The sequence below is a fragment of the Microtus oregoni genome, unplaced genomic scaffold (genome assembly GCF_018167655.1).
Source record: "Microtus oregoni isolate MIOR12 unplaced genomic scaffold, Mior012 000004F_ref0000308, whole genome shotgun sequence".
Taxonomy (NCBI): Eukaryota; Metazoa; Chordata; class Mammalia; order Rodentia; family Cricetidae; genus Microtus; species Microtus oregoni.
The window spans coordinates 31,382,545-31,407,712 of NW_024543063.1; the positions used below are offsets into that span (position 1 = coordinate 31,382,545).

A 25,168-nucleotide genomic window follows, 5' to 3' on the forward strand; every position below is an offset into this window, starting at 1 on the left:
GTGGAACAACTGACCCTTGTGACACGTTGGCAAGACTGGAAGCAGATCTAGTTGTCTATATAGAAAACCAGGCAGCCCAGGGTCAGTGCCCCACCTTAGAATATAAGACTATCCCCACTCCCTTGTGACCTCTTCCAGACCAGATCATGGGACTGACCACAGACACCACCTTGACCTGTTGACGAGCTTTTCCTCCTGCTGTCTTGGTCTGGTCTCAGTTTATAGAGTTCCTGCACCAAAATATTCATGGTGGCCTGGTGTGGTAGCAGGCATTCTCATCCTGGCACTTAGGAGGCAGGTAGATTCTGTGAGGTTATAGACCATCTAATGCTACATAGTGTTTTGGAGTGTGGGGGGGAGAAGCTTTTATTATGGAATTATGATGTCTGGCTCCCATTTTATGTTGGAAAATTTCTCACTAATTTTTAAAAAAAAATCTGTAAATAGCCACTTACCTAATCTTCTAGGATTCACACAGAAACCACCTGCTCCGTTGCATATGTCATAGTCAAATATTGGAGCCAGCAATTGCCTCTTCCCAGTGTTCAGTGCTTCTTTGGAACAAGGGAGGGAATAAAAGGTATTGCTTATGCCTTTGAACAAGACTCTCTTCTCAAGGTTGTGCAGCACGTTGACTCCTAAGTTCTTAGGCATTCGGTTAGGTGTTCATTCCTCAGGTCTTCTTCCCTCAGTTTTTCTAGTCTCTTGCCATTAACTGTGTAGGAATTTGTGAAACTCAGAATGCTTGGTATCGAGATAGTGAGTTTGGGCTAAGGAGGCTTCTCCACCAAAACTTGTTCACTAGGTCGTCTGCAAATTGGCAGATGCTGGACCATGGCAAATGAGAGAGTAGAGTCTACATCCTGTCTACCAGGCCACTGACTCACTAGCCAGAGTCATGGCAGGGAAAATACTGTGAGAACATGGTGATTTTTGGCATACCCCAGCTATGATCTATAGACCAGCAGCCTCAGCTCAGCATGCTAGGATTGCCCAGTGAGGAGTCTGAGATTAGCCTAGGAACCACATGTGACTACTTGTGAAGAAACAGATCCAAATAAAATATTTTACATAATTGAGAAGTGGGTGGTCTGGTGTATTTCTCAGCCATTTTTCATGTCCAGACCTAGCCATTTTTTTTTTCTTCAACAAAGGAGATCATGGACTAGCAAAGAAGTTTCTTTCTGGCTTAAATTCTTTATTTTCCAAAATTCAGTGGCAGTTGCTCTGGAGAGCAAACCATGGCATAATACATCCTTGATACCAAGGCTTGGGGCTTTTGTTTGGCATTTATAGCAAGGAGACAGCAAAATAAGCCAAGGTAAAAGGAGAAGTGGCAGGCAAGTACAGGAGCCAGGCAGTTTAGTCCTGGTTATACACTGTGGGACTTTGAGACTTGCCTTTGCTGCTCTGCCTCATCCTTCCCATTTGTCAGGTTCTGACTTGTGGAACACAACGGTATTGCCAATGTTTTGGGGTCTTGCCAGGCAGGATTGATAGATGTCTGAACGTGTTGCTTTATTATTTTCTAATCTTCAGCATGTGCTGTGTAGTGAGAATAAGTGGCAGGTTTTAAAATTGTCCTGATCGTTATGTGGATCTTTGTTACTCCTCACATTCTGCTGCTGAACTATGCGACAGCAAGCATGCGTCCTGCAGGCATATGCCTTATGTGATTCTGGGAAAATAGTGTGCAGTCAGAGTTTAAATGTTACCCTTGGTTTAGAACTTGAAGAAACAATCTGCAGAGGTCACAAAGGCCAAGACATGGTCTGACTTGTATCTGATCTCACTACCCCCCTACAGATGACTAATCCATTTCTAAGAAGGAGGAACAAGAATAGAAGAGTCTACTCCAGATAGGGATGCCATGGCACATAGATGTGAGGGGTCACTTATCACAGCACAGGTGATAAGACCCTCACAAAAATGAAAGTGCAGTTAGCAATTACCACCATTACTTAATGTAGTGATTGTGCTGCAGGTTAGGCTGCTGAGACCAGCACTCTGTAAACCCTCTAAACACTATGTAGCCCAGGGCTTAGGGTAGATGCAACTGATGGCTTAGTGTGTATCTTGTCCATTATTGGGACTTTGTGACCAGAAACACTGTACTTTAAATTCCAAGACCAGGTCAAATATTTGGTTGGGGAGGCATGTGTTTTTTGTAGGGTTGTTGGTTGTGGTGGTTTTGTTGTTGGGGTTTTTTTGATATGTAAAAACAAGAGTTGTTAAGAGCGTTGGTGTTCACTGTACTTTACCCATATCTAGGAATGATGTGAAACTGTTCCATGGAGAGAGTTTCATTAGTACGTATTAGGAATTTACTGCTATTTCAAAATATCACTATAAAAGTTGTTCCTCTACGGAGTCTCAAGACTATATATACTGGCATCTGGATTCTGAAGTTTCAAATAAGAGTTACAATTTCCATAATGAGGTGTAGTGGTCTCATTGCAAAAGCCTAGAATTAGAAATGCCAAAAGCAATCCTCACACTGTGAAGTGAACTTAAATACAACACCTCACTCAGTAGTTACAGCCCCTCTACACTGAAGCCAGGCCTCAGACACCACAGAGTGCTTATCCCCACAAAATGACTAAGTCTTTAGATGACATTTATTTGTCTGTCAAGGAAAGATGCCAGTCTTTGCTGATAATTCTAAAGAGGGTTTGTAGGCTTTTCTTCTGAAACCTGTCCCTTCCACTAGTAGGGTTGGATTTGTGCTTCCATATACACTGGCAGGACAGGTTTAAGGTCATTAACGAGGTTCTTGGATGCCAGAACTTCCCGGCAGAATTATAGACCACAGGGAAGAAAGCTGTTTCAGAAAGCTCTTTGAAGACTGGATTTAGACTAACACCCTGGAATGTTAACAATGAAAACTAGTAGAATGTAATAGGAGAAAAAATAAGATCAGACACAAGTATCAAACAAAGATCCAGAAATGAAAATTATCACTAAAATAAAAAATTCAGTGGCCAGCGGCTGGAGAGATGGCTCAGCGGTTAAGAGCATTGAAAGGTACTGAGTTCAATTCCCAGCAACCACATGGTGGCTCACAACCATCTGTAATAAGGTCTGGTGCCTTCTTCTGGCCTTCAGGCATACACACAAATAGAATATTGTATACATAATAAATAAATATTTAAAAAAAATTCAGTGGCCAGACTATATAGTTTATTAGATACGACATTAAAAAAAAGAATCAGTGGGAGTAAAACTCTTAGAGCTGCAAGGGAGAGGAGGCAGGCACAGGAGAGCTGCTGTAAAGGAGCATGGAGATGCATTCGGAATGTGTAATGAACTATAAGCAAGAAAAGAGTAAGTATAGATAGGAACATTGGTTATCGGTTCCTGAGGTTGTATCAGGGTCAGTGAGCAGAGAAGACACTGTTGAATAGCACTGGTAGGCTTCTGCTACCCTCACAGCTGGAAACTGGATTGTTGCCCCTTCACTCAAGGAATCCGTTCCTGGGAAAGCACAGTCTGTCCTTGCTGCCAAAAACCTGTGCATCTAATAGATGTACTGGCAGAAAGGAGTCAGTCATAATAGGCTGCCGGTGCATTTATCCAGTCTCCCTGAAAGCCACACCAGCAGGTCCAGGTGATAGGGGGGAAAAAGTCAATGGGTGACCCAACCACAAGTTAGGAAGTTGTCTTGTGTTTTCTATCCGAGTGATAAAACACAACTGCCTTTCCTCCAAGGTCTGGCATGAGACATGTGGGTGCCAAGACTGTAGAAAAGTACAGCATTGTCACAATCTTTGTTGATTATAGGATGAGAAGTAGGATCATCCAAGCTCAAATCTGCCTAAGAGAACTGCCACAGCTGAGGTCTCTCCCTAGGTGTTGGCAGGGTCTTTGGGTCTTCTATTTTCTCAGACTCTCTACCCTTGGGCTCTTCCCAAAACAAGGCCTTAAAAGCAGTTTTAAAGGGGACTCTTGGATCAGTTGGACAGCCTTCCCCTGCTGCCCTTCTACTTGTGATTCTACCTGCCACTCATTCAACTGTGTCATAGACTAAATTTTGCCTTGGACTTACCAGTGTTCTACTTAGCAATTTAGCAAATACCATTTGGAATGTATATGAAGTCTACTTTGTTTCCATTTGAATAATAGAAACAGAAATCAGTATAAAATGTCAGAGGAACTCTGGTTGTCTGTGGAAACGAATAGTTCCTGCTTCCTGCCCTGTTTCCCTCCAACAAACAGGATACAGCTGTTGACAGTGGGTGTGGAGCTGGGTAACTGAGCACACACTTTAGGTCAGCCAGACTGCCAGGCTATTCATAGTGGTGATGGATGCAGGTACTTTATCCTGCTGCAGGGGCATCTGCAACACCGCCTGTGTCCATGTCAGGTAGCTCAGCCATTTTTGGACACACTAAACCTGGGTATATTGTGAATCATGGCATATGACAGAACTTTTAGTGTCCTTTCAGGGGCTTCTTTGGTGTCCATCTTTTACTCCAGAAGTCTGAATATAGTGTCTCAATCTGGTAGACACTCAAGTTTGCTGCTTTGAAGCTGTGGAGTAAAATTGGACAGTTGTGGGTGCCAGTTGTTGCATGTGCTTAGAGAAAGCTGCTTTTACAGTGAAAGGGTTCAGACTTTGAGGAAAGCGCATTTCAGAGCCATCCCTGTCCCCACTCACATTTGGACAAGAAAGTGAGTAAGTTCTAAGATGTTTGACTATGAGAAGTTCTTGAGGGGGAGGTCAGCAGAGCAGTATTTTAGTAGTGCTGAATGACTCTGAGCATCTTTAAGAGCTCCTCTTGGTTGAGTGAGAGTCAGTGATCACTGAGCTACAGGGAGGGACAGCTGCTGTCGTAGAAGCCCATACTAGCCAGGCAGTGGTGGCACTATAATCACAGCACAGAAAGGCGGACCTCTGTGAGTTTGAGGCCAGCCTTGTCTACAAGAGCTAGTTCCAGGACAGCCAGGGCTGTTACACAGAGAAGCCCTGTCTCAAACGCGCTCCCACCCCCAAAAAAAAGCCTAGACCTGATACCCCTCCCAGCCTGTATGCCCCCTGGTTGGCAGCAACTGTTTTGGAGGACAGACAGGTCTTGTGTTCTTAGTTTCCACACGAGGAAAAATCCCAGGGCGTGCTCCCAGCCGCAGAATGCTAGCCTCATACATCTTTACTAGGTTCCTTTGTTATCTTTAAAATAACAGGTATGTGACCAGCCATGGTAGCAAGACCTTTACCAGAGGTAGGATAAATCTCTTGAATTTAAGGCCAGCCTGGTCAAGGTCAGTCAGGGCTACATAGTAAGACCCTCTCTCAAACTAAACAAAATGTATAGGTATGCCTGTGCATGCCTATAATTCCAGCCCTTGTGGGTGAAGGCAGGAGGATTAGGAGTTTGAGGCCAGCCTAGGCCTCAAATGTGAGACCATTTTAAACAAAACGCGGGTTGGGAGGCTCATTCGAGACTCGGTATAGTGCCAAACTTAAACAAGCAAACAACAGTATGCTTTATGATCTGAAGACATAACTAACCTGCAATTTATCAACCACATACTGCACAAAAGCAGAGCTCACCACAGCTAGGAGTATGTGATGCTATGTATAGCCTTTGAGAGTGGCATGGTTTTCTGACATTTTGTTCTCGTCATATTCTTAATTTTTCCCCCTTTCTCATATTTGTACATCATGGCTTGTTTAAAACTAGCTGATGGTGTCCTGGAGTATTTAGGGGCGTTTTGCTATGAGTTGTTAAGCAGGTGAATGTCACTGCCTATAGGCTTGTCAAATTAAAAATCTTCTAAGTAAGCAAGCCAAACAGTTTGATAGAAAATTGGTAGAATGATTTTGAGGCTAACAAAAACCATTAAAAAGTCCCGATGAAGCCAAGCAAGCCAGCTGAAGACCAGAGTCTTCAGTGACAGGTAGTCATGTCATCTACGGAGGCTGCTTTCTTAGAGCTGTCTCCACCTACAGTAGAGTCAGCCGCTGATTGCAGAAGCTGGTTTATTCCTGTAGAGGGTTTTCTGGATAGGAAGGGAAGAAAACTACTGCCAGTGAGAGCCTCATCAGCATTTTCCCTTTGGCAAATCTAGGGTGTGTAGTTTGTACCCTGTGACCTGGAGAAGAACCCTAAACCCGTCTTGGCCCTGCTCAGGGGCTTACCCCTATAATCTCCACCGCAGTGGAGGTGCTGCTAGGCAAGAGGCAAAGTGAGAGCCTTTGTGTTTCCAAACCATGGACTCTGAGTGTCTTTTCTCCACATCCCACCTCTTTTTAAGAGCAGCAGCACAGTCTTTCCAGTAGAGGTTGGCAGGGCATTTTGTCACCGGTCAGAGGCACCCAGGACCTGCTTGTTAGGAGGCGGTTAAGATGGAACAGCTGAGCTGTTACATCGTTCTTGTTAGTGCTCTGTGTTGATGCCTTTAGATGCCTCCAGCTCAGTCCATGTTGTGGTACTGCAAGGCTGGTACGGTCCTCGAAGCACCATGGCATGAAATGGAGGTTCCTAGAAGCAAGAAGAAAGGTACAGTACTGACAAGTTGGCCTTGATTTATTTACATATATTAAACTGTGTCTGCCATTGTATATCTGCACTGTTTGTTTGGAGGAGGGCTGGGAAGGAGTTTAATTGCAGACACGTGTTAATAATAGAGACTTGTCCCATGTGGGCCAGGTCAGTCATGTTGAACCATCCTACTGCATTTGTGTGTGGCGCCTGTAGGGAGCAAATGGTTGGTGGAGATCGAGACTTAGATCCAATGGGCTGACAACAGGGCATTTATACTGTGTCTCTCACAGCTACTGCTCACAGAGTGGGGCAAGGTCGGTGTTCCCAGCACTGTCATTTCCCCTCATAGACCTTCCTTGTTGCTCTAAAGCTATCGGGTGGAATGAAGGGGCTCTGTAACATTAATTTAAAATCCAGCTCTGAGGATTGGGCATGAAGTCTCCCCTCCCTTTCTCCCTCACCTGCCACACAGAGAAGCAGGGTCCTGAGCGGAAGCGGATCAAGAAGGAGCCTGTTGCCCGAAAGTCCGGGCTACTATTCGGCATGGGGCTGTCTGGGATCCGAGCTGGATACCCTCTCTCTGAGCGTCAGCAGGTGGCTCTGCTCATGCAGATGACTGCTGAGGAGTCTGCAAATAGCCCAGGTGAGTGAGCCCTAGGCACCAGAGTAGTTTTTTGGACACGGAGGGAATGGCTGTACTTGGCAATGGATCCTGTGTGGGTTCTCTTTCCCTCATGAAAATGGTTGGGTTCTTGAGGTTCCCATGAAATAAAGCTGCCTTCTATAATGTCCTACTTGTTTCTTCCTTGGCCTGCAGTAGATACAACACCAAAGCACCCCTCCCAGTCTACAGTGTGTCAGAAGGGGACCCCCAACTCTGCCTCAAAAACCAAAGATAAGGTAAATAAGAGAAATGAACGAGGAGAGACACGTCTGCATCGAGCAGCCATCAGGGGCGATGCCCGGCGCATCAAGGAGCTCATCAGTGAAGGCGCAGATGTCAACGTCAAGGACTTTGCAGGTAAGTCCTGCCTGAAGGGTGGGCCTTATGTCCACACAGTGTGATTTGCTGCCGAGTCTCTGGAAAAGTATTTCGGGTCCTTGATTGGTTTTTGTTATTTTTTTTTTTGTTTGTTTGTTTGTTTTTGGTTTTTCGAGACAGGGTTTCTCTGTGGTTTTGGAGCCTGTCCTGGAACTAGCTCTTGTAGACCAGGCTGGTCTCGAACTCACAGAGATCCGCCTGCCTCTGCCTCCCAAGTGCTGGGATTAAAGGCGTGCGCCACCACTGCCCGGCTGGTTTTTGTTATTTTTAAGCAAGCAAAGGGGGGCTTTACATATTTCCCTTCTATGGGTCTGCCACATGGCAGATTCCTAGAGGGTTTTGCTCTGGTATTTAAAAGGTACCTGCTTTGTTCTAGCAGAAGCCACTCTGCTAGATTGAGCACTCATGCTGTTTCCTAAAGAGGTTGGAATGGACATAAGTGGGGATACCTCCCTAGATGTGCTATAGGCCAAGACCAATTGTTAACTGTGTGATTTTTGTGATTAGAACACTGTCTGTCTTTTTGCGATGGGATACCCCACACCATGATGCAACACTGCAGGAGAACTATGTGTTCATGGTGCAATGATAGCTGTGAAAGTATTGGGCCTCAGGGATATGATCAGAATACAGTGTGTGTGTGTGTGTGTGTATGAAATTCTCAAAGAATTTTTTTTAAAAGATTGTCTCAGAAGGAAAAAGCAATGGGCGGGAGTTTCAGGCAAAATTCCCTTTGTGCGGAACCTTAGATTTCTCCATTGCCTAGTTTATAAATTGTCTGATTCTGCCTAATTTAGAGTTATTTTAAAGTAACAATTTATGCATTTAAAGTAACTATTTTAAAATAGTTTCCCTTTAGAAAAGTGGGAGCTGCCTGTAATGTCCTTATACCACCCAGCCAGAGGGGTCCTCCTGAGTAATTACTCTGGCAGCCAGTGCTGTACATATAAATCTGCAGTTAACAGGTTAGATATTCACTGTGCAATGCACCACAAGAAAAAAAAGAACTTATGTCTTCTCTGGGTGTAACCTGCTTTCCAAAAGAGCCACTCCTTGGGATATAGCAGCATCCCCTGCTTCCTTCTACCCCCCACCTGTTGTCATTCACTACAATTTATGCAGGAACCAAGTTTTCAGGGATTACATAACAAATACCCTAAGTTTCTGTTTTCAGGCTGGACTGCACTGCATGAGGCCTGTAACCGGGGCTATTATGACATCGCCAAGCAGCTGTTAGCCGCTGGTGCAGAGGTGAACACTAAAGGGCTGGATGACGACACGCCTTTGCACGATGCCGCCAACAACGGGCACTACAAGGTTGGCATCTCCCTGCGGCCCTGCAGTGGCTGCTCTGTCCTTAACTTCTGGACCATTCTACAGCTTCATGTTTCTCTGTCTTAGCTAGTTTTCACATTTTCTGATACTGGGAAGTGAGTTTTATGTTGTCATTGTTGTCCCCTGTTGCTCCCAATCCCCTTTTCAGCCCTAAGGCCTAGCTGTTCATTCTGCCCTACGTCAGTTCCTGGATAACCTCTCAATTCTGATGACTAATAGCACTATATTAAATGTACGGTGTTGGCTCTGTTGATCTGGCTGGATAGCTTTATGAGTTGCTGCTGCATCCCTGTTAGCACTGGTACTAATCCCATCCAGAAGGTCAATCCAAAGTCTTGGGTAGGGTAATATTTGAGACGTAAAGTCAGCACATGGAATTATAGTCAAAATTAGATTACTGTGGTAGGTCAGGACTTCATCTCTTATGGTCAGGGCTTCCTGTAGGTTTGCTGCAGGAAACACCTAAGATGTGGTAGACATATCTTAGTCTTAGGTTGCAGTAGTGACGTCATTACCAGACTCCCTTTGAGGGGACAGGACAATAAGACGGATGAAGAGGAAAAGATCTGCCCAAGTTAGTGCTATAAAGCAGTCCCAGCCTGGATATTTTGAGAGGTATCAAAACCCTATAGAACCAGATTCCCCAAGAACCCAGTGATACACAGTGATGAATCATTGTGGGTTAGGGCTTCTGAATGAAAAGATTAATGAGACAGCCCAGAAAAACTGACACTAATTTATATATATATTGAATACTTAGGTGAGATAATGGTATGACAGTTGATTTGCTTGCAGGTTTTAAGCCCTTTTATAAAAATGTACTGGAAAAGTTTATGTCTGAGACTTTTTTTACAAGTCTGACAGGTAGTCTGAACAATGCCCTGACAGGTAGGCAGTTTGAGTAAAGCTGATTGTGAGCTAGCAGGCGATAAAACTGGGGGGCAAGGGCCATTATCTAAATCTCCATACTTCCGTGAGTTTTACATTTTTATAATTATGGGAACAAAAAAGCCATGGGAACAACGTGAGGTGAATACAATAGTGACCTCTTAGTTGAGAACATATGGATGGGGTGGTCCAAAAGGCAGCTTTTGAAAGCTCCTCTTCGTGGCTGGAACAAGGAGATGAAAGAGACATAAAAATAACAGGACTAGTAGAAACATTGCTGGTCTTAGCAGAAATTCATGGGAGGGTACTGATCTCTAACAGCAGAGAAGTAGATCCTTGGTCCCAGCACCACAGGATCCAAATTCTGACAACAATCAACACAAGGAAGGAGAAAGCTTTATCTGTACCTTGATGTAAGCCAAGCAAGTGAAACCGATTCCTTCAGATTGTAAGACAAATTTTGTTTGGTTTGTAACAGCAGCAGTAGAAAACTTAAATATGCTAAAAGCTCTCCATGCTCATGATCCAATGCAAAACATTACCTTGAAGTGAAACACTATGAGTGACAAGAGTATGTATTAAAGCCTGAACTACAGTTGAGGGTAGACTGAAACTGGATGTTTGCACTGGAGTTGAGTGAGTTTCTCTCTCAGCCATATAAACACAGGTTGCTGATTATAAATGGTTGAATAGAGCTGTTGAAATGTCACCTTGAATGTTTCTGTCACCCATGTAACCATCTTTATGCATGTAAAATCAAGCAAGGAGGAGTTATCTTACTTTCTAATGTAAATGAAAATAAAGAAATCAGCTGACAGAAATGTGGTCTTTGTTTCCTCTATTTTCCACACCCCTGTCCTCCAAAGATAACTTCCCCCATGTACCTACCCTTCGGACCTGCACTGCTGACCAGCTCTCTTGGTGGGACGGGAGTTGTATAAGAAGATTTTGGGGAAGAGGTAGCACATCGAGGAGGAGAGATGAAGAAAACATGGAGGAAGTGAACCACTTTTGGAGGGGACCCTCATAAAAGAGGACAGCTCTGCTGGGCACCTAGAGATCCTACCACATGGCTCTGCATACAGCACCCCAGCAGGGTTTAGAAGGGGTTATAGCTTTCTACAGGCATGGCAGAGTAACTACTTTTCAAATAGTCTGCTAATACCATTATTAATGTTTTGTAGGTGGTGAAGTTGTTGTTACGGTATGGCGGAAACCCTCAACAAAGCAACAGGAAAGGCGAGACACCGTTGAAAGTAGCCAATTCCCCAACGATGGTGAATCTCCTGTTAGGCAAAGGCACATACACTTCCAGTGAGGAGAGCTCCACTGGTAAGCCAGGCAGACAGACCATGTGAGTGGGTGGGCGAGGCTCTGAACTCCCTGTTGGGGGAGCACCCTGCAGCGTCTACATATGATATTCTCCTGCAGATTATTACACAGAGTCTACAAGGTAACTTGTACCTTCAGAAACTTCCAGATACAGGAGTTTTCCAGGGTGCCTCACTGTCAAGATGTCTGTACTTTGCTCAGATGCCAGCCTTGTGTCTTACTTTTTTTTTTTGGAGCCTGTCCTGGAACTAGCTCTTGTAGACCAGGCTGGCCTCGAACTCACAGAGATCCGCCTGCCTCTGCCTCCCAAGTGCTGGGATTAAAGGTATGCGCCACCACGCCCCGTGGGTTCCTTCTGCCTGTGGTTGGCCTCAGATGTGACGAAAGTAAAGTGCTTCTTCAAAAGCAAAACCAGCCAGTCTCCCCTTCTGGGAGGCCTGTTCCCTCCACAGCTGCAAAGTATTCTTAGCTGATGCTAGGAAAATGATTCGGACCTGCCTGATATCTCCCTTTCTGTTCCCAACAGAGAGCTCTGAAGAGGAGGACGCCCCATCATTTGCACCTTCTAGTTCCGTCGATGGCAATAACACAGACTCTGAGTTTGAGAAAGGCCTCAAACTTAAGGCTAAGAATCCAGAGCCCCAGAAAACTGTTACCCCTGTCAAGGACGAATATGAGTTTGATGAGGATGATGAGCAGGACAGGGTTCCTCCCGTGGATGACAAGCACTTGCTGAAGAAAGATTATAGGAAAGAAACTAAGTCAAACAGCTTCATTTCAATACCCAAAATGGAAGTTAAGAGTTACTCAAAAAACAACACGCTTGCACCAAAGAAGGCAGCCCATCGCATCTTGTCAGACACATCAGATGAAGAGGATGTGAGTGTTGCCATGGGGGCTGGAGAGAAACTGAGATTGTCAGCACATACAATGCTACCTAGTAGTAAGGCACGAGAATCTTCTAGTTCTAGGCAGCAAAAAGAAAAAAACAAATTGAAAAAGAAGCGAAAGAAAGAAACAAAAGGAAAGGAAGTTCGGTTTGGAAAGAGGAATGACAAATTTTGTTCCTCTGGGTCAGAAAGTGAGTCCTCAGAGAGTGATGAGGATGATGGGGACTCTGTGGGAAGCACAGGCTGCCTCAAGGGGTCCCCTCTGGTGCTGAAGGACCCTTCCCTATTTAGCTCACTGTCTGCCTCCTCCACCTCGTCTCATGGTAGTGCTGCGGCCCAGAAACATAGTTCTGGCCACACGGACCAGCACACTAAGCACTGGCGCACTGACAATTGGAAAGCCATTTCTTCCCCAGCCTGGTCTGAGGTCAGCTCTTTATCAGACTCCTCAAGGACGGGACTGACCAGTGAGTCTGACTGCTCCTCCGAGGGCTCCAGTGTGGAATCTCTGAAGCCCACAAGGAGGAAGCAGGAACACCGTAAAAGGAGTGGCTTACAGAGCATGCCTCCTGAGAAGAGAAGCACCTTCCACCCTTGTCCAGATGGAGCTGTCCCCAAGATGGACAAGGAAGGGAAAATAGTCAAAAAACACAAAACAAAACACAAACATAAAAACAAGGAGAAAGGACAATGTTCAGTCAGCCAAGAACTTAAATTGAAAAGCTTTACGTACGAGTATGAGGACTCCAAACAAAAGCCAGATAAGGCCATCCTCTTAGATAACGACATTTCCACTGAAAATAAGTTGAAAGTATTGAAGCACGACAGAGACCATTTTAAGAAAGAAGATAAACTTGCTAAGATGAAGTCAGAGGATAAAGAGTGGCTCTTTAAGGATGAAAAGGCACTAAAGAGAATCAAGGATATGAACAAAGACATCAACAGATCATTCCGGGAAGAAAAAGACCGTTCCAGTAAGGCAGAAAGGGAGAAGTCTACAAAGGAAAAGTCTCCCAAGGAGGAAAAACTGAGACTGTACAAAGAGGAAAGGAAGAAAAGGTCCAAAGACCGACCTTCCAAGTTAGAGAAGAAAAATGACATGAAAGAGGACAAGGTTTCCAAGGAGAAGGACAAGGCCTTCAAAGAGGACAAAGAAAAACTGAAAAAGGAAAAGGTGTACAGAGAAGATGCTAATTTTGATGAATATTGTAACAAAAGTCAGTATCTGGAGCATGATGACACCAAATTCAGCCTTTCTGATGACCAACAAGAGAGGTGGTTTTCTGACCTGTCAGATTCCTCTTTTGATTTCAAAGGAGAGGACAGCTGGGACTCTCCAGTGACAGACTATAGGGACATCAAGACTGACTCAGTGGCCAAACTTATCCTGGAAACAGTCAAAGAAGAGAATAAGGAAAAGAAGCGTGACAACAAAATCCGGGAAAAGCGAGACTTCAGAGACTCTTTCTTCCGAAAGAAAGACAGGGACTATCTAGACAAGAATTCTGAGAAGAGGAGAGACCAAACAGAAAAGCATAAAAGCATCCCCAGCTATCTCTCTGAGAAAGACAAGAAGAGGCGAGAATCTGCTGAAGTGGCCCGGGACAGGAGGGATGGGCGTATGCGATCTGAAGAAGTGCACAGGGAGGACCTAAAGGAGTGTGGCTGTGAGAGCACCTTCAAGGACAAGTCAGACTGCGACTTCACCAAGAACCTGGAGCCCTGGGAACGGCCCCATGCAGCTCGGGAAAAAGAGAAAAAGGATGTCCTAGAAAAGGAGAGGAAGGACAAGGGCAGAACAGAAAAGTACAAAGACAAGTCCAGTGAGAGAGACAGGAGCGAGAAGTCTGTCCTCGAAAAGTGTCAGAAAGACAAAGAGTTTGAAAAATGTTTTAAAGAGAAGAAAGATAGCAAGGAAAAGCATAAAGACATACACAGCAAAGACAGGAAAGCTTCCCTTGACCAAATGAGAGAGAAGAAGGAGAAGATGTTCCCTAGCATCATCTCAGAAGACTTCTCAGAAAAAAAGGATGATAAAAAGGGGAAGGAAAAGAGCTGGTACATCGCAGACATATTCACAGATGAAAGTGAAGACGAGAAAGATGATTACATGACCAGCAGCTTCAAAGTTGGAGAGGCCAGCGACACACAGAGAGTAGACAGCCTCCAGGAGAAGGAAGATGGAAGAGAACATCCCTCAGATAGGCACAGGAAGTCCTCTTCTGACAGGCAGCACACAGAGAAGCCAAGAGACAAAGAGCCCAAGGAAAAGAAGAAAGACAGAGGAGTTGCGGAAGGGGGGAAAGACAAGAAGGAAAAAATCTTTGAGAAACACAAAGAAAAGAAAGATAAAGAGTGTGCAGAAAAATACAAGGACAGGAAAGACAGAGTTTCTGTCGACTCTGCCCAAGACAAGAAAAATAAACAGAAGCTCCCTGAAAAGATTGAAAAGAAGCACTTTGCTGAAGACAAGGCCAAGAGTAAGCACAAAGAGAAGCCAGAGAAGGAGCACTCCAGAGAAAGAAAATCTTCACGAGGCCCTGAAGTGGAGAAGAGCCTACTAGAGAAGCTGGAGGAAGAGGCTCTGCATGACTACCGTGAAGACTCCAACGACAAGATCAGTGAAGTCTCCTCTGACAGTTTTGCTGATCATGGCCAGGAACCCAGCCTAAGCACGCTTCTAGAGGTATCCTTTTCTGAGCCACCACCAGAGGACAAGGCCAGGGAGAGTACCTGCCTCTCAGAGAAGTTGAGGGAGAAGGAGAGGCACAGGCATTCCTCATCATCCTCTAAGAAAAGCCATGAGCGTGAGAGAGCCAGGAAGGAAAAGACGGAGAAGAAAGAAAAGAGTGAAGACTACAAGGACAGTAGCAGTGGCATCAGGAAGGACTCCAACCAATATGAAAAAGACTTCTTAGATACAGAGACTTACGGGGTTTCTTACAACACAAAAGCTGACATTGAAGAGGAGCTAGATAAAGCTATTGAATTGTTTTCTTCAGAAAAGAAAGACAGAACTGATTCTGAAAGAGAACCTCCAAAGAAAATAGAAAAGGAACTAAAGCCGTATGGGTCAAGTGCCATCAGCATCCTAAAAGAGAAGAAGAAAAGAGAGAAGCACAGAGAAAAGTGGAGGGAGGAGAAGGAGAAACACCGAGACAAGCATGTAGATGGGTTCCTGAGGCATCACAAGGATGAGCCAAAGCCTGCAGCCAAAGATAAGGACAACCCTCCCAACTCCTTTAAGGAGAAGTCTAGGGACGAAAGCCTGAAGCTCAGTGAGACCAAGCTGAAGGAGAAATTCAAGGAGAACACAGAGCGAGAAAAGGGCGACCCCATGAAGATGAGCAATGGGAATGACAAGCTCCTGCCATCTAGAGACTCAAGCAAGAAAGACATCAGGCCCCGCGAGAAGCTCCTGGGAGATGGCGATCTCATGATGACAAGTTTTGAAAGGATGCTATCCCAGAAAGATCTTGAGATTGAGGAGCGGCACAAACGGCACAAGGAACGCATGAAACAGATGGAGAAGATGCGGCATAGGTCTGGAGACCCCAAGCTCAAAGAGAAGAAACCCACTGATGACGGGCGCAAAAAGAGCCTGGACCTTCCTTCCAAGAAAGCTGTGGGCCTAGATCCTCCTTTTAAAGACAAAAAGCTCAAGGAATCAGCTCCCATGCTGCCCACTGGTGAAAACAAGCCACACAATGGACCAGGTACAGAGTCCAAAGACTGGATAACTGGGCAACCCTTGAAGGAGGTTCTACCTGCTTCACCCCGGACTGAGCAGGGCCGACCCACTGGGGTGCCTACCCCCACCTCAGTGGTGTCATGCCCTAGCTATGAGGAGGTGATGCACACACCCAGGACCCCATCCTGCAGTGCTGATGATTACCCTGACCTGGTGTTTGACTGCACTGACTCCCAGCATTCAATGCCTGTCTCCACCACATCCACCAGCGCCTGCTCTCCACCCTTTTTTGACAGGTTCTCTGTGGCTTCCAGTGTGGTTTCAGAAAACACAGGCCAGACACCTACAAGGCCTGTCTCCACAAACCTGTATCGCTCAATCTCTGTGGATATCAGAAGGACACCAGAAGAGGAATTCAGTGTTGGGGACAAGCTGTTCAGGCAACAGAGTGTTCCTGCAGCCTCTAGTTTTGATTCCCCAGTACAGCACTTAATGGAAGAAAAGGCTCCTCTGCCACCTGTTCCTGCAGAGAAGTTTGCCTGCCTGTCCCCTGGGTACTACTCCCCAGACTATGGTATTCCCTCACCCAAGGTGGACACTCTGCACTGTCCACCAACAGCTGTGGTCAGTGCCACACCACCCCCAGACAGTGTCTTCTCCAGCCTACCAGCAAAGTCTTCCCCTTCCCCAAGAGGTGAACTGTTGACCCCAGCCATGGAAGGGTCCCTGCCCTCAGATCTAGGCCTACCTCTGGATGCCACAGAGGACCAGCAGGCCACAGCTGCCATCCTTCCCCGAGAGCCCAGCTATCTGGAGCCCCTAGATGAGGGTCCCTTCAACACGGTGATTACCGAGGAACCTGTTGAGTGGACACACACTGCTGCAGAACAGGCCCTTTCTTCCACCCTTATTGCTAGTGCCTCTGAAAACCCTGTCAGCTGGCCTGTGGGCTCTGAACTTCTGTTAAAGTCTCCACAGAGGTTTGCAGAATCCCCAAAACATTTCTGCGCTGGGGAGTCCCTCCATTCCACCACCCCAGGGCCCTTCAGTGCTGCAGAGCCCACATACCCCGTCTCTCCAGTCACTTACCCTCTGCCAGCCCCTGAGTCAGGCTTAGAGGAAGTCAAAGATGGTGGTGGGACAGGAGCAGTCCCAGTGGCCATCTCTGCTGCAGAAGGGACTGCTCCTTACGCTGCTCCCGCCAGGCTGGAGTCCTTCTTCAGCAACAACTGTAAATCACTCCCAGATGCACCCCTGGACACAGCCCCCGAGCCTACATGTGTAACTACTGTGGCTCAGGTAGAGGCTCTAGGACCCTTAGAGAGCAGCTTCCTAGATAGCAATCATAGTATATCTGCCCTCAGCCAGGTAGAACCAGTGCCATGGCACGAAGCCTTTACCAGCCCTGAGGATGACCTCGACCTGGGGCCTTTCTCACTGCCAGAGCTCCCTCTCCAGGCCAAAGATACTTCAGATGTTGAGGCAGAAGCTGTGGAGGGCAGTCCTGTTCCTCCAGTAGAGAGCTCTCCAGGCCCCACAGGGGTCCTCAGCAGTGGGGAGGTCTCTGCCTCAGCAGCTGAGGAACAACCAGTCCCACCTCCTGAGGAAACATCACCTCAGCTCTCCACTGAGCCTGAGTCCTCAGAGGAACCAAAGCTGGATGTAGTTCTAGAAGCTGCAGTGGAAACAGAGGTCCTGGCAGATGATAGTGCCCCTGAAGCTTCAGTCTCCAACTTGGTGCCAGCACCCAGTCCTGAACAACATCCCCTGGGAAGTGTTGATGAAGAGACTGAGGCTGAGGAGGCTTCTGCTCCCTGCTGTGCACCTGATGGCCCCACCACAGATGGCTTGACACAGGCACATAATAGTGCAGAGACCACCTGTGTTGTGGCTGCGGCTGAAGGGCCCCCAGGCAACATTCAGCCAGAGGCTACAGACCCAGAGCCCAAACCTACAACTGAAGTCCCTAAGGCCCCCAAAGTGGAAGAAGTTCCTCAGCGCATGACCAGAAACCGTGCCCAGATGCTAGCAAGCCAGAGCAAGCAGAGCATACTCCCAACAGAGAAGGATCCAATGCCTGCCCCAACCTCTAGAGCCAAGGGCCGTTCCTCCGAGGAGGAAGAGGCCCAGGCCCAACACCCCCGCAAGCGTCGCTTCCAACGTTCTAGTCAGCAGCTGCAGCAGCAGCTGAACACATCCACACAGCAGACCCGGGAGGTCATCCAGCAAACACTGGCTGCCATTGTGGATGCTATAAAGCTGGATGCCATTGAGCCCTACCACAGCGACAGGTCCAACCCATACTTTGAGTACCTTCAAATACGAAAGAAGATTGAAGAGAAACGCAAGATCCTCTGCTGCATAACTCCGCAGGCACCCCAATGCTATGCTGAGTATGTCACCTACACGGGGTCCTACCTCTTGGATGGCAAGCCACTCAGCAAGCTGCACATCCCTGTGGTGAGTGCTGTGGGATCTGTGTGTGCACAGCACCGGTCAGTAAGTAGGGCAAGAGGGTACTGATGAATAGAGACCTTTGGCACCTTTGTCAAGAGAGGCACTGGCATTCTTGGTTGTCATTTGTGAGGGTCAATGCCTCTATCTATCTCACTAGCCCTGCATTACATTCACCACCTCCAACCCAGCTGTACAGTGGGTGTGCAGATCGAGACCCTGTCCTCAATGGTTCCTTTCCTTTTCTTCCTGATTCCTTTCTACACCCCTTTCACAGTGGGTGGTTTATCTTCCTTTCTGTTCTCACCTGTCACGGTTCTTGGGTCTCACTGACTGGCACCCTGACACCTCCCGTCCTTTATTCTTCATTGCCATTCTAAGACATCCATGACTCGTCTGACAGGGCCATCTGTGTCCTGACCCTGCCTCCTGTAGCACATCCCACATGATCATGCAAATAGCTTCATCTGAGCTCCTCAGCACCTCAGAACTGGCCTGTCTTCACACAGACACATGCCACTTTCTTAAGATATTCATAAAAGCCAAAGGGAAACCCCTTTTCACCTCACTACTTCCCTACAAGCTTCTCCACCCAGCTGACTTTGTAGCTTGCTCACTTGCTGCTCCTTAATTTGGATGGTCTGCATAGGGGTGTGTCTAGATGAGCTGAGGCCTGGAAGGCTTACAGTATGTTGTCAACATCCCAGAGCCTCTTCACGGGACCATAGGAATAAGGGTGGGTTTTACTCACTGTTTTAGTGTGGTTGTCTAGTACCCTGCCCCCCACCCCGGCAGGTGTCCAGGATCTATTTGCACCTCAATTGCATGCAACCTGCTGAGCCCTCTTCACTCCACATTCCCACTATGCTCCTTTGGCGTGGGTACACCTGACTTTCCTTACACAAGGAACACAGCCCTTAGGTGCTCTCTGCCCTACCTTTTCTGTCACTGTTTATAGGGCAGAGTTCACAAGCAACTCCTGGGTGTTGCTTTTAGGTAAGCATCTGGTACCTCTCAGCAGGTTTTTGGGTTTGGGTGCTGAGCTGGAGCATGTTTGAATTTTTTTTTGTTGTTGTTTTTGTTTTTGTTTTTCGAGACAGGGTTTCTCTGTGGCTTTGGAACCTGTCCTGGAACTAGCTCTGTAGACCAGGCTGGTCTCGAACTCACAGAGATCCGAACTCACAGAGATCTGCCTGCCTCTGCCTCCCGAGTGCTGGGATTAAAGGCGTGTGCCACCACTGCCCGTAAGTATGTTCTTTGTAGCTTACCCCTCTCTCTTTATATCTGTAGATCGCACCCCCTCCCTCCCTGGCGGAGCCCCTGAAGGAGCTGTTCAAGCAGCAAGAGGCTGTGCGGGGTAAGCTGCGCCTGCAGCACAGCATAGAAAGGGTAAGTGGAACCTTGGGCAAGGCGCCTGGTGGCATTGACTTTAAATTCACATGTTCCTCTCCTTCCTCAGGAGAAGCTGATTGTGTCCTGCGAGCAAGAGATTCTTCGGGTTCACTGCCGTGCAGCCAGGACCATTGCCAACCAGGCAGTACCATTTAGTGCATGCACAATGCTGCTAGACTCTGAGGTTTATAACATGCCTCTGGAAAGCCAGGTCAGTACACTACCTGCTGTAGGTGCCAGCTTTCAACACCCCACCCCCACCCCCACCACCCCCAAGCCTCTTCCCTGCTCACAGCATGCTTTGGGATCCAAGCACCTAACCCCAGGTTGCCTCAGAAGTCAGGGGAGTGTCATAGAAAAGGCCCTCAAGCCTTTATATTTGTCTCTTACAGCATTTCCAAGTTCCTCTGGGGCACCTGTGTATGTACCACAAGTAGGCAGCACACTCCCTCTCACAGGCTGCAGGGGTGATTGATGTCAGTATGCTTAAATGTGCTGCCCCATCTACAGCTAAAGGGGGACCAAAGCTGGTGTGTTAGTGGCCATGATGGGTCAATGATAACTTCAGCAACAAGACCTAGCCACAACTCTGGCGTTTCAAGGTCCCTGCCAGCAAGCAAGCTGCAGCATTCTGCTTACAGACCAGAGGCCTAGCCAAACTTCTTAGCTGGTTTTATCTGGGGTAGTTGGAGCCACGGAGCCTGGAAGCACTTAGGCTACAGCCCATCTACCTACACTACCTACCAAAGCAGCATTGTAATGCGTTCCTGTCCTAACCTGCCCCTGAACACAGTCCTACTACTATATTGCCTTAAGGCAACTCCTAGCAATCTTTATCTTTCATGTTTATATTTTGTGTGGGAGTGTGTATATATGTTTATGGATACATCTATCAAGGTTTCTGTATTTCTGGCTCAGATCCAGCAGATAGCACATGTTCTTTAGCTCTTCTCTGTGACCTCTTCTTGCTCTGCGTCATTTCAGATCTTAAGTCTCCTGTAGATAAGCACCCTAACCCCATTCTGCCAGGCTGTGGGTATCCGGGATTGCTTTTTGTCACTGTTCTCTTTGTACTGTGCACAGTCTTACATCAGAGTTACTCCTGGGCTGTATTCCCCTGCTCAGCATGCAGCTGGCTGTTGAGACCTTGGTGATATATCTGTCGTCTGTCCTTTTACAAGAGTACTGTAGAGGCCTCTTGCCATGCACAGCATGATGGAATGGAATTGGATTAAGATCTTTTTTCAGTTCATTAACATACTTGGGGGGAAAGGGGCACACATACTTTCCCCATTTGGCACAAGTTAACAACAGATACTCTTTTTAGAGACAGAATCTCATGTAGCCTGGGCCGGCTTTGAATTCCTGCTCTGCACCTAGTTCCTAAGTGCTGGGACTGCAGGCATGTACCACCATGCCCAGCACAAAAAGATATCTGTAGTTGTCAGCAAACTGGGGCAGATAATTGAGAATTTTGTTTAAATACAAAATACTGGTGCTATTCAAGCAAGCATGCTTTTGAAGGTGAAAGACAAGAGACAATCTCTGCCAGGTGAAGGCGTAAGTCACAATCCCACAGCAGTTTGGAATTATGATTAATAAGGTGGTATTTATTTAAAGGGGAAAAAACTTAGCGATCACCGTCCCAGACAACAGCCCTCTGCGCAATCAGGAAGGAGTCTAGTCGCTGGAAGTAGAGCAGGAAGAGAGAGCGAGGAGGGAAGACGCCGCTTTTTTAAAGAGAGAGGCCACGCCCCAATGGGCTGGTATCTCAGCGGCTATTGGCTGGAGGAGCGGAAGGACCTCCCACAACACTTGCTGATGCATATTGGACATTGGATAAAAACTTGGGTTACTGGAGGTTGTGGGCCAACTGTTTCAGAACTTTTTAACTGGCTTTGCCCCTGGCATCCAGAGATATAGGCCAACTATATCAGAGCAGTCTGTTTTGCTGCAGCCATTCCAGCTCCAGGTTCTCTCCCTTTGTGAGGCAATGTAAAACTTGGTTCTTGTTTGTAAGTCCATCACATACAAACAAGATCGTGTGATGAAAATGAAGTGAGGGTCTACTTACAGCTCATGCTGCACACAGAGGGAAAGCCAGTAAGGACGCTGATCCCAGTCTACAGAACACACCCTCAGGCTTTTCAGCCATTCTTTTCAAAGTGGGAAAATTGCTTTTAGCTTCTAAAAAAGAATAAATTAAATATGCCATTGCTAGCTTTATATGATCCTGTAATGGAGGACACAGTTTATATAAGGCCTTGATCTGTCCCTCTGAATACACTAGACTCCTGCATAGGAAACTGGTTCCACTCAGCCCTACCCTGTAAATAGTGACTGCCTCATCACTAGGGGGGCAAAGACTGAGTCCGTGGCCACCAGTGCCTGGGAGTAATTTTCAAGGACAAGAGCAAATGATTGAAACGTACTGCTAAGATGAGGATACCCGTGTTCACTGATGAATAAAGGACTGAACCATCAACGGTTTCACCCTTAGCCCCCAAGAGCTTTTGTGAACATCTGTTTGGTTCTACAGGGTGATGAGAACAAGTCTGTACGGGATCGCTTCAATGCCCGACAGTTCATCTCTTGGCTGCAGGACGTAGATGACAAGTACGACCGTATGAAGGTGAGTTCTTGTAGTGTCAGAGTGTTCTGAGCAAGGGAGGCCATACCACCACCACACATGACCACAAGTGATGCTTTTGCACGTTCCCCATTACTGCTGCTATCAGGGAACAAAGGTCTTGGGTCTTTTGTCTCTTCAGTGTCTTCCCTTCTGTCTACTGACAGGACCTAACCTGAACCCTCTTCAGAGGTCACAACATAATCTTCTACACTTGTAGAATTAACTAGTACAGTGGATAGGAGGATGGGTAAAGGGGTAGATCAGCAAGGAAGAAGCAAGTCCCCACTTGTAGCTGTAGAGTCAAACATAGGGCACCATGATATTCCAGCATGCCATTCACAAAATGAGAAAAAGAAGTTGATGCCTCTTCTTTATTTGGTTCCCCATAAATGTTGCTCAAATGCAGAAAAGAGGAGCAATCCAAAGCCTCCTGATTGCTGCCATCAAATGCGTGTTGTTGACAGTAAGATGTCAGAGTTAGCTGGGTATCATAACAGTTCATTCAGAGGTGCTGAGAAGACCTTGGGAGAATCAGAGAAGCCCTATGGCACATGGGCTACAATGTATGTATGTCCCTGAGGTGTTTTTCCCATGAGCTTCTACTATCATCTCATACTACCATCTCTCTTACATCCTAGAGTCAACTCTAGGCCCGTGACACCTCATCCCAGGTGAGATTATGAGTAATGTTGCCCAGAAGACCCAGGATAGACTATGAGAGGAAGAAAGGGCTTACAATTTGATCATGTGCATTTAAAACATCACATTTTTGTTCCTTAATTGATAATAAAACAGTTCTAAACTTTTCCTTCCCCCTTGTTTTTCATGCGAGCTGGTAGTTTGCATTGAGTAAGTCATGCATCTAAATTAGCAATTTAATTGATTTCAGTCATTTAAAACTTAAGGATATGATGAGCAATGTATTCGTTGAGATAATCCAATCAACTGGACTCCCAAAGCTGTCTGTCCTTGGCTAACCAGAGTTGGCCACATTACCGCATCAAGCTTAAGCATCACCTCTGAGCATGGGTGGACTCCCTGGCCCATGCTTAAAATTTGGCCCCAAAACGTATCCAGGTCCCTTATATACATGTTTAACTGACGTTTCTACTATGAACACAAATCTCTCTCTCTCTCTCTCTCTCTCTCTCTCTCTCTCTCTCTCTCCCTCTCCCTCTCCCTCTCCCACACACACAAGATGAAAACTGAAAGCATGCATAGCTGTTTCAGTTCTGGTAAAATGCTACAACTCCTAGAGGTGAGGAGTTAGATGTACCAACAACTGCTGGTGGAGCACTTGAGGGTCAGACCTCCAGTCTGATGTGCAGAACTGGGGAGGTCCATCTGCCCAATGTATCTGACTCACCAGATGGAGGTTCTATGGTAAAAACCAGGGTGGGTTTGCAGTGCTGTGTTGAACCTAGAGGCAATGTGGAAACTGGGGGCTAGCCATTCCTCTCACCTTGTGTATCATGTCCCACAGACATGTTTGCTGATGCGACAGCAGCATGAGGCTGCAGCCCTCAATGCTGTGCAAAGGATGGAGTGGCAGCTGAAGGCCCAGGAGCTGGACCCCGCTGGGCACAAGTCCCTGTGTGTAAATGAGGTGCCATCCTTCTACGTGCCCATGGTTGACGTCAATGATGACTTCGTGCTATTGCCAGCATGACATTCAGAGGAAGGTCACAGGACACAAACAAGGGCCACATAGGTCGCCCAGTGCTGCCGATGAGTCCCGGCAGTGGAGGAGGGAGCACCACATCCATTAAGTGGGAGGAGCCCAGAGACTGCACCTGGCCACTTGTCTCCCGCTTCAGATACCAGTGAGGCAGAATGCATCTCTTTTTACAGTTGCTATGGGGAGCACAAGGCCTAGACACTGCAGAGCTTTGCCAGCCTTGGGACAAGGAGACCATGGCCGCAGACAAGGTGGCTCTGTTCAGCCACACCCTCTGGGTTTTCTTGCAGCCAACAGGGCGCTTGAGGAGTCACAGAACAGAGTGTGTTTTTTAATTTCTCGTTCCATTCTGATCAACTAATGGAAAATAGACTAAGGCGTCAACCTCGCATAAGCAGTGACCTCCAGGTCAAAGAGGCAGGAAAGTGCTGTCCCGCCACGGGTCCCCGGGACAGGCTTGGACACTGGTGCCAGCAAGGGTCTGGCTGCCACCTGCCTGGACACAGGGACGCAGCCAGGACTCTCCAATAGTGTTTTTAATGGAGTCAAATCCACGTGGTTTGTATATTTTTCCTTTAATCTTGGGCATTTTGTTTCTCTTTCTGAGAACGTAACTTGAAACACTACAGAGCCAATAATCCTATAGAGTGTATCCGCAAACCTGTACAGTTTTATATACATTCACAATGTACTTTTGCTGCCTTCTAGATAATTTATTTTGCAACACATTACTGCACAGTTGTAAATAACTTATGTACTGTAACATCACTTTCAGTTATGTGTAAAGAAATAAATAAATTAATTAAAATGCTCTTTGTACATGCAATGTCCCTTCAGATAGCAGGGCTCCTCCTAGGAGGGGCCTGTATATTAATTAACACATGAAAGTATTTGTGCTTCCAGGGGACAGCTTGAAAGCAGAATCCTATGCTTCGGCTGCATCGTTCATCCCTGTGTTTCAGGTAGACCGACAAGGCTGGAGTAGGGGCCAAAAGAATAGACACCCAGAACCCCAGAACTTACCCCCTAAGCAGCCTGTCAGCTAGGGGGAACCTGTTTTCTAAACAAAGTTCCCCTGTCCCTAAATCATGGAACTTGATCATGAAACATTTCTTTATAGCTCCATTTTGCACCATAAAGAAAAAAATGCATTATTTTCTTCAAGCATCCTTAGAACCATCCATTTTAGCCCACAGGGACAAATCACAAACTCTGTTACCCTACGCATAAGACTTCCTTGCAACTCTGCTGACATAAATGCATAGAGAGTATTTACACCTTATATCAGTCTGAGAAGCCAGACCAAAATCCATGAGAGCTTTCTGTATGCCTGGTATCTCTAAAACCTA

The 25,168-nt window shown here is 46.6% G+C and overlaps 1 protein-coding gene across 4 annotated transcripts in view; it reads left to right on the forward strand.

The window, feature by feature from the left end:
- The window catches only part of Ankrd11 (ankyrin repeat domain 11), a 171,850-nt gene extending 147,223 nt beyond the window's left edge, over nucleotides 1-24,627 (forward strand). For 2 of the 4 annotated variants that reach the window (XM_041649725.1, XM_041649724.1), the window contains exons 5-13: nucleotides 6,958-7,128; nucleotides 7,303-7,506; nucleotides 8,702-8,844; nucleotides 10,935-11,082; nucleotides 11,609-18,123; nucleotides 19,408-19,506; nucleotides 19,577-19,720; nucleotides 22,049-22,141; nucleotides 23,625-24,627. In XM_041649725.1, coding sequence (XP_041505659.1) covers nucleotides 6,958-7,128; nucleotides 7,303-7,506; nucleotides 8,702-8,844; nucleotides 10,935-11,082; nucleotides 11,609-18,123; nucleotides 19,408-19,506; nucleotides 19,577-19,720; nucleotides 22,049-22,141; nucleotides 23,625-23,810 — 7,703 coding nt within the window. In that variant the 3' untranslated portion in view covers nucleotides 23,811-24,627. Of the gene's footprint in view, nucleotides 1-6,403; nucleotides 6,501-6,957; nucleotides 7,129-7,302; nucleotides 7,507-8,701; nucleotides 8,845-10,934; nucleotides 11,083-11,608; nucleotides 18,124-19,407; nucleotides 19,507-19,576; nucleotides 19,721-22,048; nucleotides 22,142-23,624 lie in introns of all 4 variants that reach the window. The other 2 variants (XM_041649727.1, XM_041649726.1) reach the window with 2 other exon arrangements.
- The last annotated feature ends 541 nt before the right edge of the window (nucleotides 24,628-25,168 follow it).